Source organism: Fonsecaea multimorphosa, assembly GCF_000836435.1.
Source record: "Fonsecaea multimorphosa CBS 102226 unplaced genomic scaffold supercont1.26, whole genome shotgun sequence".
Classification (NCBI taxonomy): domain Eukaryota; kingdom Fungi; phylum Ascomycota; class Eurotiomycetes; order Chaetothyriales; family Herpotrichiellaceae; genus Fonsecaea; species Fonsecaea multimorphosa.
The window spans coordinates 206,631-221,823 of record NW_015971660.1 but is presented as its reverse complement, the minus strand read 5'-3'; the positions used below and the strand labels follow the sequence as shown (position 1 = coordinate 221,823).

Sequence of the window (15,193 nt, the reverse complement as noted above, 5' to 3'; positions counted from 1 at the left end):
GCTACCGTCAGAACGTGACCTTTGTCATTGAGTTTCAAGCCATAGCTGACTCCGCCGAGCCTGCGCCTCTGAAGTATACACTTCGAGTGCATTCCGCGAGGTGGAAAATGAATAAATGGTGTTCCCGGTCAGCTCAGATTGAGTGGGCTGTAGCCAGAAGTCTTTTCGAAGTGTGAAGACCAAATACATTGTGTTGTTGACCTCGTTTTCAGCATGCCGAACGTGGGGAGACCAAGCCGGGATTGCCATCTGTGCCGACAGCGGCGGGTGAAAGTGAGTACTGATTCGAACAACACGTGGCTGGACCTGCATTAATAAGTCACCCCAGTGTGACTTGGGCCAACCGGAATGCAATAGGTGCATACGCTTGGGGAGGAGCTGTCCAGGATATCGGGACGAGCTTGAGCTCATGTTCCGCGTCGAAAGCCCTACTTCATTCGCCCAGGGCGTCAACCGAGACCGCCGACGCAAAAGGCTCAGTCCATGGTGCAACTCAGGTCCTCGCGGGTCATCCTCGCAGCATGCACAACGTGAAGAGTCTGGGAAATGTTGCGAAAAGGACGATCCGCTGCCCTCAAGACTGCTTGATCCAGGTGATTCCGACAACCTGTACAATTGCGGCTGGAAGCTGACGCGGGTAGATGTTGTGATTTTCTCTGGCTGGTATATATTTCCCACGCGCCAGTTGGCAGAATGCTGGGACAACCATGCCTCTACGCTGGCATTCAGCAATATGACTTGTCCTCAGAAACATCAAATCACGACAGGATTGATCGACACCAATTTCCTGTCTTCCATGGTGTCAGAAGCAGGGCAAGACTCTCCCATCGTGCTAGCCTGCCGAGCCATTGGACATGCTTTCCTCACCAGCAAAGTGGACACGCCTGAAACGCGATCCAAGCGAGCGGCAACATACGGGCAAGCCTTGGAAGCAACAAATATGGCTCTCGAGGATCCAATCATGCAGACGCAAGACGAAACTCTTGCGTCTGTCTGGCTGTTAAGTCTTTATGAGGTAAGTATCGCCTCATGTCGTGCTTTGCGCAGTCCCACACCCACAGGATCCATGATTATATGGATGCATCTCGAAGATCCATTTGAATATTCCATAACAGACCGGCGCTGACCACACCATCTCAGCTCATTGTCTCACCAGGTAAGGGGCATCAACCCCTCGACTTTTCACCAAATACGTATGGAATCGGTTCTTGGATAGTTCATACTCAAGGCCTGGTGAGTTTGCTGCGGCTGCGTGGCACTTTGCATTTCTGCAGGCCGCTTGCGCGGGACTTGTTCTGGCTGATCTACAGTTCAGTGGTGAGTGATTGTTTCAATTTGTCGTCTTTGATTGCATGTTGCTAATCTAAATATTAGCTCGTCAGATGCTTCATCACAAACATGGCAAGCCCCTCAGAATCTTCGAGCTGGTTTCGGGAATTGGAAAAGGACCTGACTGAAGACGAACTGCCAACTCATCAACTCTGCGTGTATGGCCATCATGCGTCCACTTTCTGTGCGACTATCCGACAAGTCATTGACAAATGGACCACCGGTTCGGCCAGGGCAGCAGCAGAAATATTCGCCGAAGTGGAGGGCTTTGAGAGGAGAATGCAGCAGTTGTGGCACGTCACTTCCGGCAACCCCAGCGTTGAGACTGTTGAGATTTCTGACTCGAACATTCGGCTCCTCTGCTGCCGCACATATCTCCACGCCTTTCGACTGAAGCTCCAATTGACTCTGTTAGAGCTTTTGGGCAAAATGAGAACAGAGAGATGCGATGTGAGAGCAGGCACACTGCAGCATGAATTTCAGCTTAGAGTCGAGACTGTGCAAAGTGTGGCCGATGAAATCCTTGCGTGTGTTCCGCTGCTGCTGTCAACGAATACCGCCTCAGGAGGCTCCCCAAAACTAACACCAAGAGTTTGGAGGGACGGAGTCCGCTTACTCTGGCCGTTGCGGCTTGTGGCACTTTGGAGCGCGACCAGAGATGACCAGAAGAGGGCTGCGAAGATCATACTTCAACAAATAAGGGACGAGGTGGGAATCTACCCAGCTGGAGCGTTTCCCCCGTCTTTCTTAGCGGACATGGCTACAAAATGAGACTCAAGCCCGGGGGCTTAGCTAACATGTTCAAGAGCGGGCTGCGCCGTTGGTTACCGTTTCGCCACTGCTGCTGGGATCTTTGAGCCCTTCATCGGCGTCATCAGCATAGCTTCAAGTGACGTAGATATTCTGAGGCATCTTACCTAGATATGCAGCTGTGTGGGTACTAATGAGTAAGGCGTGACAAGCATTAGTCACAGCCGATGCTTGTCAGCCGGCGATGTTTGACTAGCGCATCTCGACAATAGACCCTGAAACGGAAATCGACGCGAACCAATCAATCCTGGTGAGGATGGCTGAGGTTGCACAAGGAGCATATCTAGTAGAGCATAGCCATCACGAATGACACCAGTGGCCGACCTCGGGGCCGAGTTCCATGCATAAACGCTACATCGGTTGCTAGAGGCCTCCGTTTCGTGGAGTGAGGCTGTTCTTTGACAATGCTCCCCTCCTGATTTGGCCTTCAGCAAGAACTCGTCCCTCGAGGTCAAGCTTGGCTCAAGCCCTTTGTCCAGACGTGGCTCTCCAACCTCGTTGTCCATTAACAGTATATAGTACATATCACGCAGCACGCATCTTCATATACTCATTACTGCAACTGGTGCAGTATTCGTCATACCAGCCTTTGAGGTCATCGCCAATGTCCGTATAGTTCTGCTCGAGGTCATCCAAGACCAGTCCCTCCACGATCTGACATCGTCGATGCTCATCCAGAACCCACTGCTCCCAAGCGGCCTGCATCACTTGTCTTTCAATGCTATTGACAACCCGCACCGCAACAAGGAGATCATGCCGTTGAGTCCCGAGTTGTTGACGCGTCTGCTGGACTTTTGCGGCTGGAGTCTGTCTCAGCCCGGCTTGAAAGTACTCCGGCTCGTTTTCATCATAGAAGACGCTATAGCAGACACTGGACTCTCGCGCCGGCAGATTTGCTTCCCGGCTGAGAATATCGTCCAAGTCACTGATATACACTGCCCGGCTCATCACGGTATTGGGCGAGATACCAAGCCGAGCCATGAAATTACCAGCCCTGCGTTCGTGCCACCAGTCAAGCGAGTCTCGATATGTATGCCAGCTATTGTACAGTGCTGAAAAAACAAGTGCCACCAAGATGAGTTTATTAGCAGACAGTGTTTTGGCAAACCATCTCAGGATGCTCAACAATGACTGCAGGAGAGTCCCCAAGGCACTCTCCGCCGTCGATGCAGCGCTCTGAGCCAATAGTCCAGTTAATGTTCGGGAAATGGGCTGTCTCCTCAATTCGATGCTGAGTGCCGATGCATCCACCAGAAGCTGTGTTGTTTCTGTTGAATGGCCGACTTGGCCAAAGATCTGAATCGCCTTTTTGGTGCGGCTGTGAAGGCCAAGCTTGCGAACTTGATCCGCCACCAGATCCGCGAGATCTTGAGAATCGAGTTCGAGGTCATACAGCGCCTGTCTCTCAACCACTCCTCCCAATATCCAGGCTGCGCGCCCCCACTCTACCTTGACAAAAACAGCGAGCTTGCATTTGGCCTTTGCAACATGAGTGATGACGATCTTGCTGACGAGGCGATGCTTGTTTTGGTAGGGGAGATGCCACGGGGTTCTCTTGTCAGTGACGACGTAGCATAAGTGATCGCTATTGACATCGATTGTTTGATAATCATGAACTTGCGCATACGATTCGTGGCCGAGCAGAGTTTTGGTGGGAGTATCGAACGTGAATTCTCTTCGAAGCCGTCCTTCTCCGACGCTTAACCACGGCCCTTGGGACACATTCTTTGCGCGTCTTTCATGTTGAAGCAGTTGCCACAAAGCGCTTTTATCCCCAAACATAACATGGAACAACGCTTTGGCGCTGATATCAAATTCTCTCTCGACCGCCAGCCGTAGATTCCCGGGGGGTGTATAATTCACAGGCTGAGCAGGCAGTTTAAACTTTGATTCCCTGCGCCCTAAATGGGTCTGATGAAGGGTACGATCAACCCTCAGTGGGCCCCGTAGTTCAGTCCCAACAGTGGACGCTCTGCCTCGATATCGCGGCCCACCAGTGTCAACCGGAGTATTTGGAGACACGTCCTCCCAGCTTTCCAGGCTGGGGCTCCTGTCAGGAGTCTCGGTCTCCATTTTGATCAGAGCCTTCATCAACCCCTCCAATTCGAGGGGCTCCTCGGAAGCATTGTTTCTTATCAAAAAGTTCAAGCGCCTTTGCAGAAGTCTCAAAGGTTCCAGAAATGTTTTGATTGTGATTCGTCGGCTACTGGCGTCGCTCGCAGCGTCCTTGAGGTGCAAGAAGATAAAGTCACAGTCTCTTCCGGGAGCAGCAGTGGCCTCATCAATGGATCCAAGAGGTACACTCGATGTGAGAACCAAGCCCAGATGGTTGCTGTAAAAATAGATATCCCTGGGAGTCACGTAGACTCGGCCCGGGAATTCTTGTTGCTCGCTGGGGTTCCAGGTTGCCCTGAAAACCATGACCAGTCTGTCGTCGCGTCTAACATTAGGAAAAAGAAGGCGGAACTGTGCGTCCTGAGACTTGAGCTGCAGAGGATAGTAGTTAGGGAAGTCTGGCACAAGACGCTCGTGATTAATCTGTTTCGAGGTGTCGCGATCCACGCTTATAGTGCTCCTGTGCTGTTTCTTACTTGGCGACGGCGTCCGGCTTCGGGTGGCCGTTTGAGGCACACTCAGATCAAGCTGCGGAATGTTATTTTGCAAGGCAACGGCCGAACGGGTAGGTGTAGATGATATTTTCGGAGGTGAAAACGATGCCTGAAGCGTCGGGCTTCGTTGCGCCAGGAGTTTGACTTCTGTCTTATCGTTCGGGTCAGTCCGTTCAAGTCGATTCAGAAAAGCTGTGCAGGAAGTCCCCCAGGTGTTGGCCAAAAGACCTGTTGGAAGCCCAGTCTTGTCCGGGGCAGGGCTCAAGCCACGCTCCCCTGTAATGATAACGGCTGACTTGCTCAAATTGGTAGGGGACGGTACCGAAGCCAAAGTCGAAGGAGCAAGACTGCTGGCAGGCATATCTCGAAGAGCCAAAGTAAAAGCACTTCGTGGTTTGGAGAACTCGCCCTCGGCACTTTGGAGCATGGGAATACTCGGACCAACAGGCATGGAACCATGAGTAGCGGCAATCAAGCTCGCAATGCCACCAGGGAGATTTGGCGTCGATGGGCTGGCAGACACCTGGGTCGGAGCTGGACTCTTCCGGTGGAGATCAAGCTTTGAAATTATGCGAGAGGCAGTGTCACGATGACCGCCATCATCCATAGCTGTTGACCTTCTAGGCAAGTCGACACTACTGTCGCGCCCATGTTCGGTCCCCGGAATTGGCAGGGTGTTGGTCTTTTCCAGGGCAGAGATATCGTCTCCAACGGTACCCGGTTCTGTCGACCCAAGGATAAAAGTGCCAAACTCGGGAATGGGTGGCGCACTTATTGCAAAGGCGGCACCAGCTTGAATGTTCCCGCTGCCCGAAGTCAAGCTGCGAAAACCCTCTGCATCGTTGACTGCCATGGACTTGGCAACGTGAAAAGCGTCAATCCACTCCACCAACTCTGACTGGGTTTCTGCTTGGAGGAGGATCGTGTTTTTGTTCGTCTTGAGCTCAAAACAGAAGCGACGTTCTTCTGCAGGCGCGGGGCGGACATTACAGAGTAGAACACCGATTCTCTCACTCTCTTCGACGCCTCCTGCTCTCGTGCCTTGCAGCAACCAGCCAAACACTCCATTGCGGACGAATGCCCACCTCTTTACCCAGACAGTCCGAGTGGGTTTCCCACTATAGGTTCGGAGGAACAGCCAGCCTTGCTTCTCGCCAGTTTTGGAGGGGGGCTTTTTGGGCGAGCTTTGAAGGGTCGAGGTGCTGGCGCTATGGCCATGACCAGAAAATTGAGGGACGGTCGACAAGGTGTAGTCCTCCAATTCTCGTGAGGGACGGGTTTCGAGTTCGGCCGCATCCTCCAGCTGTTTCTTCGCAGCCAGGAGCTCCTTGCGAAAGGCTTTTTCATTAGCCTCCAATTCCGACAGCCATCCCTTGATTCTCTGCATCTCGTCGGCGCTCCGTTGAAAAGTCGCGGTTGTGTTGTCGCGCGAGAGACGCATCTCACGCCATTGGTCAAAGAAGATCTTGACCAGGAGCTTATCCAGTGCAAAGCGAAACTGCGGAGCCATGCTGGAGAAGTCCATTATGGCTTTGATGTAGAGTTTGCGGGCCTCGTGCAGCTGGAAAGCCTCCTCCCTCAGCGACGAAGGTTCTTTCGATTTACCCAGTCCAGCATATTTGCCTTGGAGATGTTCAAAGGTTTTCTGGGTAGCTTCAACAGCTCGGCGAGCATCTTTGAACGGTCGCAAGTCGTTCTGGAGGAATTGCCTTATGGGATCAATGACCATGATAGATAATCTCTTGACAACTGCGATCATGCTCATCCAATAGTCTTTGGCACCATCTGCGAACTTCTTCATAGCCAAAACGCTGTAGTCATGATCCAACATCGACTCGGAGATGTTGGTGGGGAGGACGGCGTGGGCGATGAAGTTGTTGAGGACATTTTCTAGGGTCAAGGATTCGGAAACGAGTCTGTTGGAGGCTTTGGCATAGTCGTCGAGCCATTTCTCCAGGAGGTCGACTTGCTCTCCGTAGTGGACAACGGTGGCGCGGGCGGTGGGCGAATCGATCGCCGCTTCCTTCAAACCGACAGGAATCAAATTGATCAGTCTTCCGACATCGTCGACAGGTGGCGTTGCCTGCGCCATTGTCAAAGTGCGAACAGATGTGGGCAGAACCTAGAGCGGTTGTGGTGGGAGTCTGGGGTGAATCATGCGTTAAGCCACATCTGTGCGGCAGCGCCCCTTACAGAGAGCGTACAGCAAGGCAGCGAGCACAATTCAGGGTAGAGACAGTGAGGTAGAGTGAATTGAGCCAGGAGCAGAGTGCAATGAACAATGGGCTGGAGAAGTATGAAGTAGTAGGTCATGGATACATTTCGCGTCTCGACGGAATTGAAGTCGCGAAATCATGATTTGGAGATCGCAGTTTGGAGTTCCGAGTACGCAGTGCCTACTAGGTATCTCGCTATCCCGCTGGCGGCTGCGGAGCTCATGCACACCTTGGAACCCAACAGTCTTCCCTGTACCGAGCTCGCCGACCGCCAACGCCCTCTGTTCACCTGCCTACTACTGGTAGCCATCCCACTGTCTTAGATGCCTGTACGCCTCTCCGTGAGTCATTTCTGCCAATTAACTGTTTTGTGGAGAGCTAGGCCGGGAAAAGAGTGACAGCTAATTACATATTACTGGAGCTCAAGTGCGACAACCTCACTAGAAAGCTTTCATCCTGCCATCATTTCCCTCTGCTTTCTTTTCTGCATTATTCCGCTTCTTGACTTTCGCAATCACCTCATATTAGCATGGCGAGTATCTTCGCAAGGTGTGATGCTGTACCTGTTCAATGCGCTGACACTCTGATGTTGCCAAAATATTCACCTACTACCAGGCGACTCTGGGTGGTCGCACTGGATTGACAAGGATACGTCTCCTGCGATGAGCCTGCTGTCATGCTGCTCCGATGTCGAAGCAGTTGTCAAAGAGCTCACTAATATCTCCGTCTTCCATCAAACGTCTAACGACTCCATCAGGTGAGTTGAGCAATACCGGTACCAAAGTGCCACCCAGGCACTTTGGAAACTTTGTAAGCTTGGTGGTGGCTGCCTAGCTGCCTACGTGCCAGGCGTGGCTTGGGCTGAAACACTCATTGTACAGACCTGCCAATTGTCCTCGACGGGGTTCGGCATTAATATAGATCTAGCAGCGCCTCGTCTCAAAATCAAGCGCAGACATCCAGTTCGACCATGTCATGATACACCTAGCTGAATGGCTGTCACGTTCCTCGAAGTCTTGCGTTGGATCATAGTTGGCATTTTCGCTCCGACCCTAGTCTTCAGTGCCATCTATGTCATTTGGCGGGCTGGCTTCACTGCTTCTTTAGCATTTATCATTGGCCTCCGCTGGCTCAGAGGACCGGCTTTGTGGCTGACAGATGCGTTCGCCTTCGTTCCGTCAAAAGTCACAAGCAGTATCCGATCCTTAATCCGTCGCAAACCACCGAAGAATCTCAAGAGACGACATTTTCTGACCCGGTTTCCAAAGCAAGACGAGTTTCCTTCGACGATCCTAAACGATAAACAGACCAACCTCGAAAACCTTTTCGCTTCATATGGTCGTTACCTCAACCTGCACGCAGATGTTGCTGAAACCAATGCGACGCTATTTCGCATCCGGAAGTGGCTGCGTACCTGCGAATGGTATCACAAAAGCGACGACAACAAACTCCCACAATGCACACCGCTACATGGAAGCGATCACGGCGCCCCAGTCTGGCTCATTGACATTGAGCAGTGCTGTCTAGTTCCTTACGAGCACTCGTTTCGGTACATCGCTCTGAGTTATGTGTGGGGCAAGATCGAAACTGCAAAGACGTTGCGATCCAACCTTGATGCCCTGCAGCAGCCCCGGTCTCTCCTTGGACCAACCTCAGTTGTGCAATTGCCCACTACTGTTCGAGACGCTGTCTTCTTGACAGGATACCTCGGACTTCGTTATCTGTGGTGTGATCGACTTTGCATCGTACAGGATGATCCAACCTCGAAGCATTCGCAGGTGCGACAGATGGCTGAGATCTACGCTCGGGCTTACTGCACCATTGTTGCCTTGGACAACTCAAGTGCCGAGTCGGGCTTGCATGGAATCCCAAACATCTGCGCTAGTCATCGACACAGAGAGAACGGAGATATGGACCTGGAGAAAGCTGTTTGGCCATCGAGAGCCTGGACCTGGCAGGAAGAGTTGTTCTCTGTCAGGATCATCTGGATGTCTGCCAGCCAGGTTAGCTGGCAGTGTTCATGTATGCCGTCCTCGGCTTGCAACAGGGGAAAGCACGGTCAGCATCACAATGCCCAAAAGCGAACCCTTCCCGACATCTCGGACGAAGGCACATCCGTTCAGATTGGAGGCATGCTGTGCCCGCAACGCCCGTCGCTGAAGTTTTACACCACATTGGTACAAGACTATAGCCAGCGACACGTCCATGAGAATCATCCAGAAGACATCTTCCATGCCTTTTCCAGTATTCAAGTCGTCCTTTCCAGAACCTACCCGGGTGATTTCATTCAATGTATACCTGCATGTTTCTTCGCCCCATGCTTGCTGTGGAGCCCACGACAGGACGGTCTCTGCAGGCGGATGATCAAGGACGAGGTGGGTAGCGTAATGTCCGCAAGTTGGTCATGGGTTGACTGGTCGGGTCCAGTCGATTTCCAGCGCATGACGGCTGATCCATACATGGAGTTATGCCAGTGTGTTGTCTCTTGGTCTGTCAGTGAATCAATCACTCCAGAGAGTGTGACTGTCGTAAGGGCAGCGGCAGAAGCTTGGAAAGACCACAAAGAGTTTACTGCGTTCGAGAATGGGATGAAGTCCGTGGCGTACGCACCACAGCCATGTCTTCCACCAGCCGCTATTGACAATCCCGTGCAAGGAACAACATTTTGTGAGCCGCGTTCGACCTCTGGGGACTGCGAGACGGCAGCGCCAATTTCACATCTAGGGACTCACGGCGTCTTCCTACATGGTCGTGTGTTGTATGGACAATTTCGGGTCGACGAAAAGGACTATATCACTGGCCAGGGCATCCGTCTGGAGTCCTGTACGACAGGCAAATTCGCTGGCGTGCTCGGACGCTGTAGTCCACGTCTTGGCGCCAACAAAGTCATCAACTTCATTGCGATTTCGCGTGGTGAGATGAAGATCAAGCATCAACGGTTCGTGGAGACAACGCCTTCAGAAGCTCCAGCTGTTCTTCAGAATCGATATGGACAAACCTTCGAATATCGCAAGGAAGACCTCCCAGAAGAATATCACGTCTCTGCAAAGATAAGTACGGGAGCTTGTGGTCATGCATCATGCACTCGACTCGAGGGATTGGAGCTTGATCGTCTGTATAGTCCGAAGGAGGTCTATGAGTTTTATGATGCCATGTGGGTAGACTGGGAAAATGGCGTCGCTTACAGGCGAGGCCTTGCACGGATCGCCAAGGACGTCTGGGAGCTCGAAACATTGGGCTGGATAGATGTCACGCTGGGATAGAATCCTATGGCTTGTGGAATCGTTTTCATTCTGCTGGTAAATCTGCTCTCTCGGTGCTTGATGATGGAGACTTCCACTTTTAAGAAGCGGGGGAAAACCAGAGCATGCTTTGTTTCACAAAGAAATAGAAGCTGCATGCCTACGTATAGCAAATAAGCATAGGCCATCAATGGGCCAAAAAGCTGCTACTTTTATCGTGCGCTTGAAGTATCCGCACCTCGAGTATCAATTGCGCCCCCAGGACCAGAGGGAACTAGGTCTCTCCGTATTGATATATAGTCTTGGATCAAGCTACTAGAGACAATGGTGCTATTCAAGAAGCAATGTGCTGATAATAGGGACTTTGGGATAAGGAGTCTTCGTGGCAGCCTTGTTGCAGGGCCAGCAGGACAAACCAGATGCGGAGATTCACGCCAAGATTCCATCGGGTGGCATGCGGAGAAATTTTTCGAGAATCTTAAGGCCAGCCCGACACAATCAACCGCTACATTAGTATAATTTCTGTTCTCCTGACCATACCTGCATCCTAGAACATGGCCCGTGAATTGCTAAGCAGCGACTCGTCCGACAGCGAAGATGGAGGCGCCGATGTCCCACCCAGTGACGAACTCAAGGTCAATGAGGCATATGCCCGCCGCTTCGAACACAACAAGAAACGAGAGGAATTGCAGAGATGTACAAATCCTTCTCCGTCTTGATGATGGGAATATGGTTAAGCTGACACTTTCTTCATAGTAGAAGAAAAACTCGGCAAATCCTCCACGTCCCGAAAACGTAAACGCGGCGACAACGAATCTCTTGACGGTGACGACAAAGGTACTGACTCGGACGATGACTCGACCAGTGAGTCCGAAGATGAGGGGGAGTTGGTGACGGAAGCTCTTGACTCGGAGATCATGGCCACACTCAACGCAATCCGCTCGAAAGACCCCCGCGTTTACGACCAGTCTGTCACGTTCTATACCAACGACGACGATGAGGAAGAGGCAATTGCGAAGGCAAGGAAGGAGAAACCTATGCACTTGCAGGACTACCACAGGCAAAATCTACTGAAGGGTGATGCGGGAGTGGAAGAGGAAGACACTGTGCCTTTGACGTACAACCAAGAGCAAGAGCAGCTAAAGAAATCCATCATTGGAGAAATCAACGCAGCCGCGGAGGAGGACGACGACGAAGAAGAAGATGAGGGCGAGGATAAGTTCCTCATTGCGAAGAGAAAGGAGAAGTCGGCCAAAGCCGACGTTGTTTTGGACGTTGACAACGCAGACAAAGATCCTGAAACTTTCTTGTCAAACTTCATGGCCTCGCGCGCTTGGGCGGCTCCCGACCCTTCTAATCTCCACCCTTTTGAGTCGGACGATGACGAAGAAGACAAAAGAGCAGACGAGTTTGAAGAGGCATACAATCTGCGATTTGAGGATCCTGAAAAATCGAACGAGACGCTACGCTCTCATGCGAGAGACTTGGCTGCCAAATACTCTGTTCGGAGACAAGAGGCGAACCCCCGACAAAAGAAGCGAGAAGCCGAGAAGGCAAAGAGAGAAGCTGAAAAGCAGCTGCGAAAAGAAGAGAAAGCCCGTCTCCGCAAGTTGAAAATTGAGGAGCTTGAAGAGAAGGTGCGCAGGATTAAGCGGGCCGCTGGTATTAAAACCCAGGATATTCGGCCCGAGGATTGGTCACATCTGGTTGACGACGACTGGGACGACGCTAAATGGGAGGAGGAAATGCGCAAGCGTTTTGGCGATGAGTACTACGCTGAGGAAGACCTTGCGAGCGAGGACGAGACACATGGGAGGAAACGGAAACCTCGCAAGCCCAAATTTGACGACGACCTTGACATCAAGGACATAGTGCCTGATTTCGATGGAGGTGATAAGGCGGACTTCAGTTTGACCGATGAAGACGCTCCTCCGAAGAAGGCGAAGAAAGGAAAGAAGTCTGTCCAAGAGGACAAGCGGGACACAAAGAAAGAACGGCGAATAATTGAACAACTGGTGACCGACCAACTACAACTGGAGCTGGATGCATCTCTACCAAACAAGAAGACCGGTGGCTTCACATACCGTGAGACATCGCCCAAGAGTTTTGGCCTTACTGCAAGGGACATCCTGCTAGCTGACGACAAGCAACTGAATGAATTTGTGGGGTTGAAGAAACTGGCATCATTCCGCGACCCGGAGAAGAAGCGCAAGGACACGAAGAACCTGGGGAAGAAAGCACGGTTGAGGAAGTGGCGGTTGGAGACCTTTGGCAACGAAGAAGGACTGCAAGCCAGCAATCTGATTCCTGCGCGGCCTGAGGTCCGGGAAGACAGGGCTGAGGAAGATGAAGCTGGAGTAGACATCAGAACAGAGGGAACGAAGAAAAAGAAGAGAAGAAGGAACAAGAAGTCGAAGACAGAGGTTGATACAGTTGTCTGAACAATATTGTGGAGATGTTATGGGGAATCTCGAATGTCTGGACCTCGGGAGGAAAAGGGGATCACACTTAGCCCAGGCCGAAAGGAATGCTTCTCAGCCTTGCCTCCATTTCTTGCAATGGCTATAGATCGGCTTCACATGCTCCTGGCTGAATCCCTCACTTCTCGGTCATCGAGCCCCTGTATGCCATTATCCGGGAGGGTCCCCTTTCAAAAAGTCTCCTATCCAAGGCACAAAACATCGCCCTCAGAGAGAGATATTACAAAATGTCAGCTCTTATTCGTGTTCAAGAGCCTCATGTGGCCGGGTTAATCTTCACCGAAGATCTCTGGAGAAGCTGTGGATCGTCGAGGGAGCAAGACTGCTTCGCGGCAAAATGGGCGGAAGAATGGGCACGACTGAGAGAATTTGTTTAAGCAGCCGAAGGTGCCGTCCAGTGGCTGGCCAGGGCTTGACACCCTTCCCCCGGGCCAGCGCGATAGGGGCCACGGGCGAGCCGGTTGCTGTGCAGTGAGCGGTCCTTTTTTTTCGCTCAGCGGAGACAAATTTTTGATTGCGGACGATAATTGCCCGGGGCGGACGGCGCTGAGATTTCGCTGGTGGCTCGGGAAAAGTGCCACACCCAGTGCCCACTGCCGCCCACTGCTGCCCACCAGCAGCTTCTCATATTGACGGTTATGCTGAGAGAGATCCGGCCCTTACCGCTTCGGGTTTAGCACCAATCGAGCTCCCAATCCCTTTGAAAAATACCTGTCCGCTTCTAAACTTCCTCCATCTCTCTCTTTCGCATCTTCGCATCTTTTTTTTGCGTCCAACCCATCACTTTCTTCCTTTCTCTCCTCTCAATCATAGTCCTCGGTTCTTCATAACCGCCGTCAAGATGGCCAAAGGGTTAGTCTACGCTCCATCCGCTGTCAATTCGTGCCCTTGTGCAGCTGCTCCTGTTACCCGGCGGCCTCCCTGAGCTGCACGGGCAGCATCCGAGCCAACCCTGAGCCAAATTCAGACGGACACAAAGCTGACTTGTTGTCTTCTAGAGACGTGGATCAAGGGGCCAAGACGATATTCGGCATGCCCGGTAAGGCTTCACCGTCGTTGATGTCGACGTCTAGGACTCGAAGAGCTCCCTGGCGCTCAGCTCGACGACCCGATGATTTGAAGCCACGATCAACAGGAACTGACTTTGGACCCCAGGATTCGTGGTCGACTTTTTGATGGGTGGTGTTTCTGCCGCTGTCTCGGTGAGTAGCGCTCCAGTTCTAGGAGTAGTCGAAGGGGAAAATGAAACTGACAAATTTTTCCAGAAAACTGCCGCCGCCCCCATTGAGCGTGTCAAGCTTTTGATCCAAAATCAGGTATGTTCTACCTGCTCCATACCATGCAACACATCTACATGACACCTGCAAAACTCCTTCCCACATCCGAAAGATTTTGGTCCACCACACCTTGAAAAATGCTCTTATCAAAAATACTCAATGCGATGATAACACCACGACGAGCCACGGAATGAGCGCAAAGACTTACGATGACGTTTAGGATGAAATGCTCAAAGCCGGTCGTCTTGACCGCAAGTACAATGGTATCATTGACTGCTTCAGCCGAACCATGAAGAGCGAAGGTGTCATGGCTCTGTGGAGAGGTAACACTGCCAACGTTATCCGATACTTCCCTACCCAGGCGCTCAACTTCGCCTTCCGTGACACCTACAAGTCGATGTTCGCCTTCAAGAAGGAGCGTGATGGATACTGGAAGTGGATGGCCGGTAACTTGGCCTCTGGTGGTGCTGCCGGTGCCACTTCCCTCCTCTTCGTCTACTCCCTCGATTATGCTCGGTATGTCTCGTGCCTCTATCTTACTACCTGTGGCTGTCTGCTCATTCAATCTCGCACAGTACCCGTCTTGCCAACGATGCCAAATCCGCTGCCAAGGGTGGTGGTGGCCGTCAATTCAACGGTCTTCTCGATGTCTACCGCAAGACCCTGGCCTCCGATGGTATTGCCGGTCTCTACCGTGGTTTCGGTCCTTCGGTTCTTGGTATCATCGTCTACCGTGGTCTGTACTTCGGCATGTACGACTCTATCAAGCCCGTTCTCTTGGTCGGTCCTCTCGAGGGTAACTTCTTGGCCTCTTTCTTGCTCGGCTGGGGTGTCACCACTGGTGCCGGTATCGCTTCCTACCCTCTTGATACCATCCGTCGTCGCATGATGATGACGTCCGGTGAGGTAAGTTTATCAATTCTCACATTCCTCTGGGATCCGCGAATTTGTCTAACCGCACTGCGCAGGCCGTCAAGTACAAGAGCTCGTTCGATGCTGCCCAGAAGATCATGGCTGCTGAGGGTATCCGATCCTTCTTCAAGGGTGCTGGTGCCAACATTCTCCGTGGTGTTGCTGGTGCCGGTGTGCTCTCCATCTACGACCGTATGTCTCAATTCTGTTCTTGTGATATATCTCGTGCTAACAAACCTGACAGAGGTCCAACTTCTCATGTTCGGCAAGAAGTTCAAGGGCGGTTCTGGCTAAGCGCCTCGTCACTTGATTGCGACG

At 52.0% G+C, this 15,193-nt stretch overlaps 5 protein-coding genes across 5 annotated transcripts; 4 read left to right on the top strand and 1 right to left on the bottom strand.

Annotated features, from left to right (window-relative positions):
- Positions 1-409: 409 nt before the first annotated feature.
- Z520_09830 (uncharacterized protein) lies at positions 410-2,100 on the top strand (the record flags this gene model as incomplete). The annotated part of the gene is made up of 3 exons (XM_016780324.1): positions 410-1,015; positions 1,141-1,317; positions 1,375-2,100. The coding sequence occupies 3 exons, from the start codon at positions 410-412 to the stop codon at positions 2,098-2,100; spliced, it is 1,509 nt and encodes a 502-aa protein (XP_016628567.1).
- Positions 2,101-2,664: 564 nt separating this feature from the next.
- On the bottom strand, positions 2,665-6,840 carry Z520_09829 (uncharacterized protein; the record flags this gene model as incomplete). The annotated part of the gene is made up of 1 exon (XM_016780323.1): positions 2,665-6,840. One exon carries the CDS (start codon positions 6,838-6,840, stop codon positions 2,665-2,667), a length of 4,176 nt encoding a protein of 1,391 aa, XP_016628566.1.
- A 1,116-nt stretch (positions 6,841-7,956) lies between these two features.
- Z520_09828 (uncharacterized protein) lies at positions 7,957-10,227 on the top strand (the record flags this gene model as incomplete). The annotated part of the gene is made up of 1 exon (XM_016780322.1): positions 7,957-10,227. One exon carries the CDS (start codon positions 7,957-7,959, stop codon positions 10,225-10,227), a length of 2,271 nt encoding a protein of 756 aa, XP_016628565.1.
- Positions 10,228-10,760: 533 nt separating this feature from the next.
- On the top strand, positions 10,761-12,647 carry Z520_09827 (uncharacterized protein; the record flags this gene model as incomplete). The annotated part of the gene is made up of 2 exons (XM_016780321.1): positions 10,761-10,902; positions 10,963-12,647. The coding sequence occupies 2 exons, from the start codon at positions 10,761-10,763 to the stop codon at positions 12,645-12,647; spliced, it is 1,827 nt and encodes a 608-aa protein (XP_016628564.1).
- A 1,542-nt stretch (positions 12,648-14,189) lies between these two features.
- Positions 14,190-15,169, top strand: Z520_09826 (ADP,ATP carrier protein; the record flags this gene model as incomplete). The annotated part of the gene is made up of 4 exons (XM_016780320.1): positions 14,190-14,479; positions 14,539-14,869; positions 14,932-15,067; positions 15,120-15,169. 4 exons carry the CDS (start codon positions 14,190-14,192, stop codon positions 15,167-15,169), a joined length of 807 nt encoding a protein of 268 aa, XP_016628563.1.
- Positions 15,170-15,193: the final 24 nt, after the last annotated feature.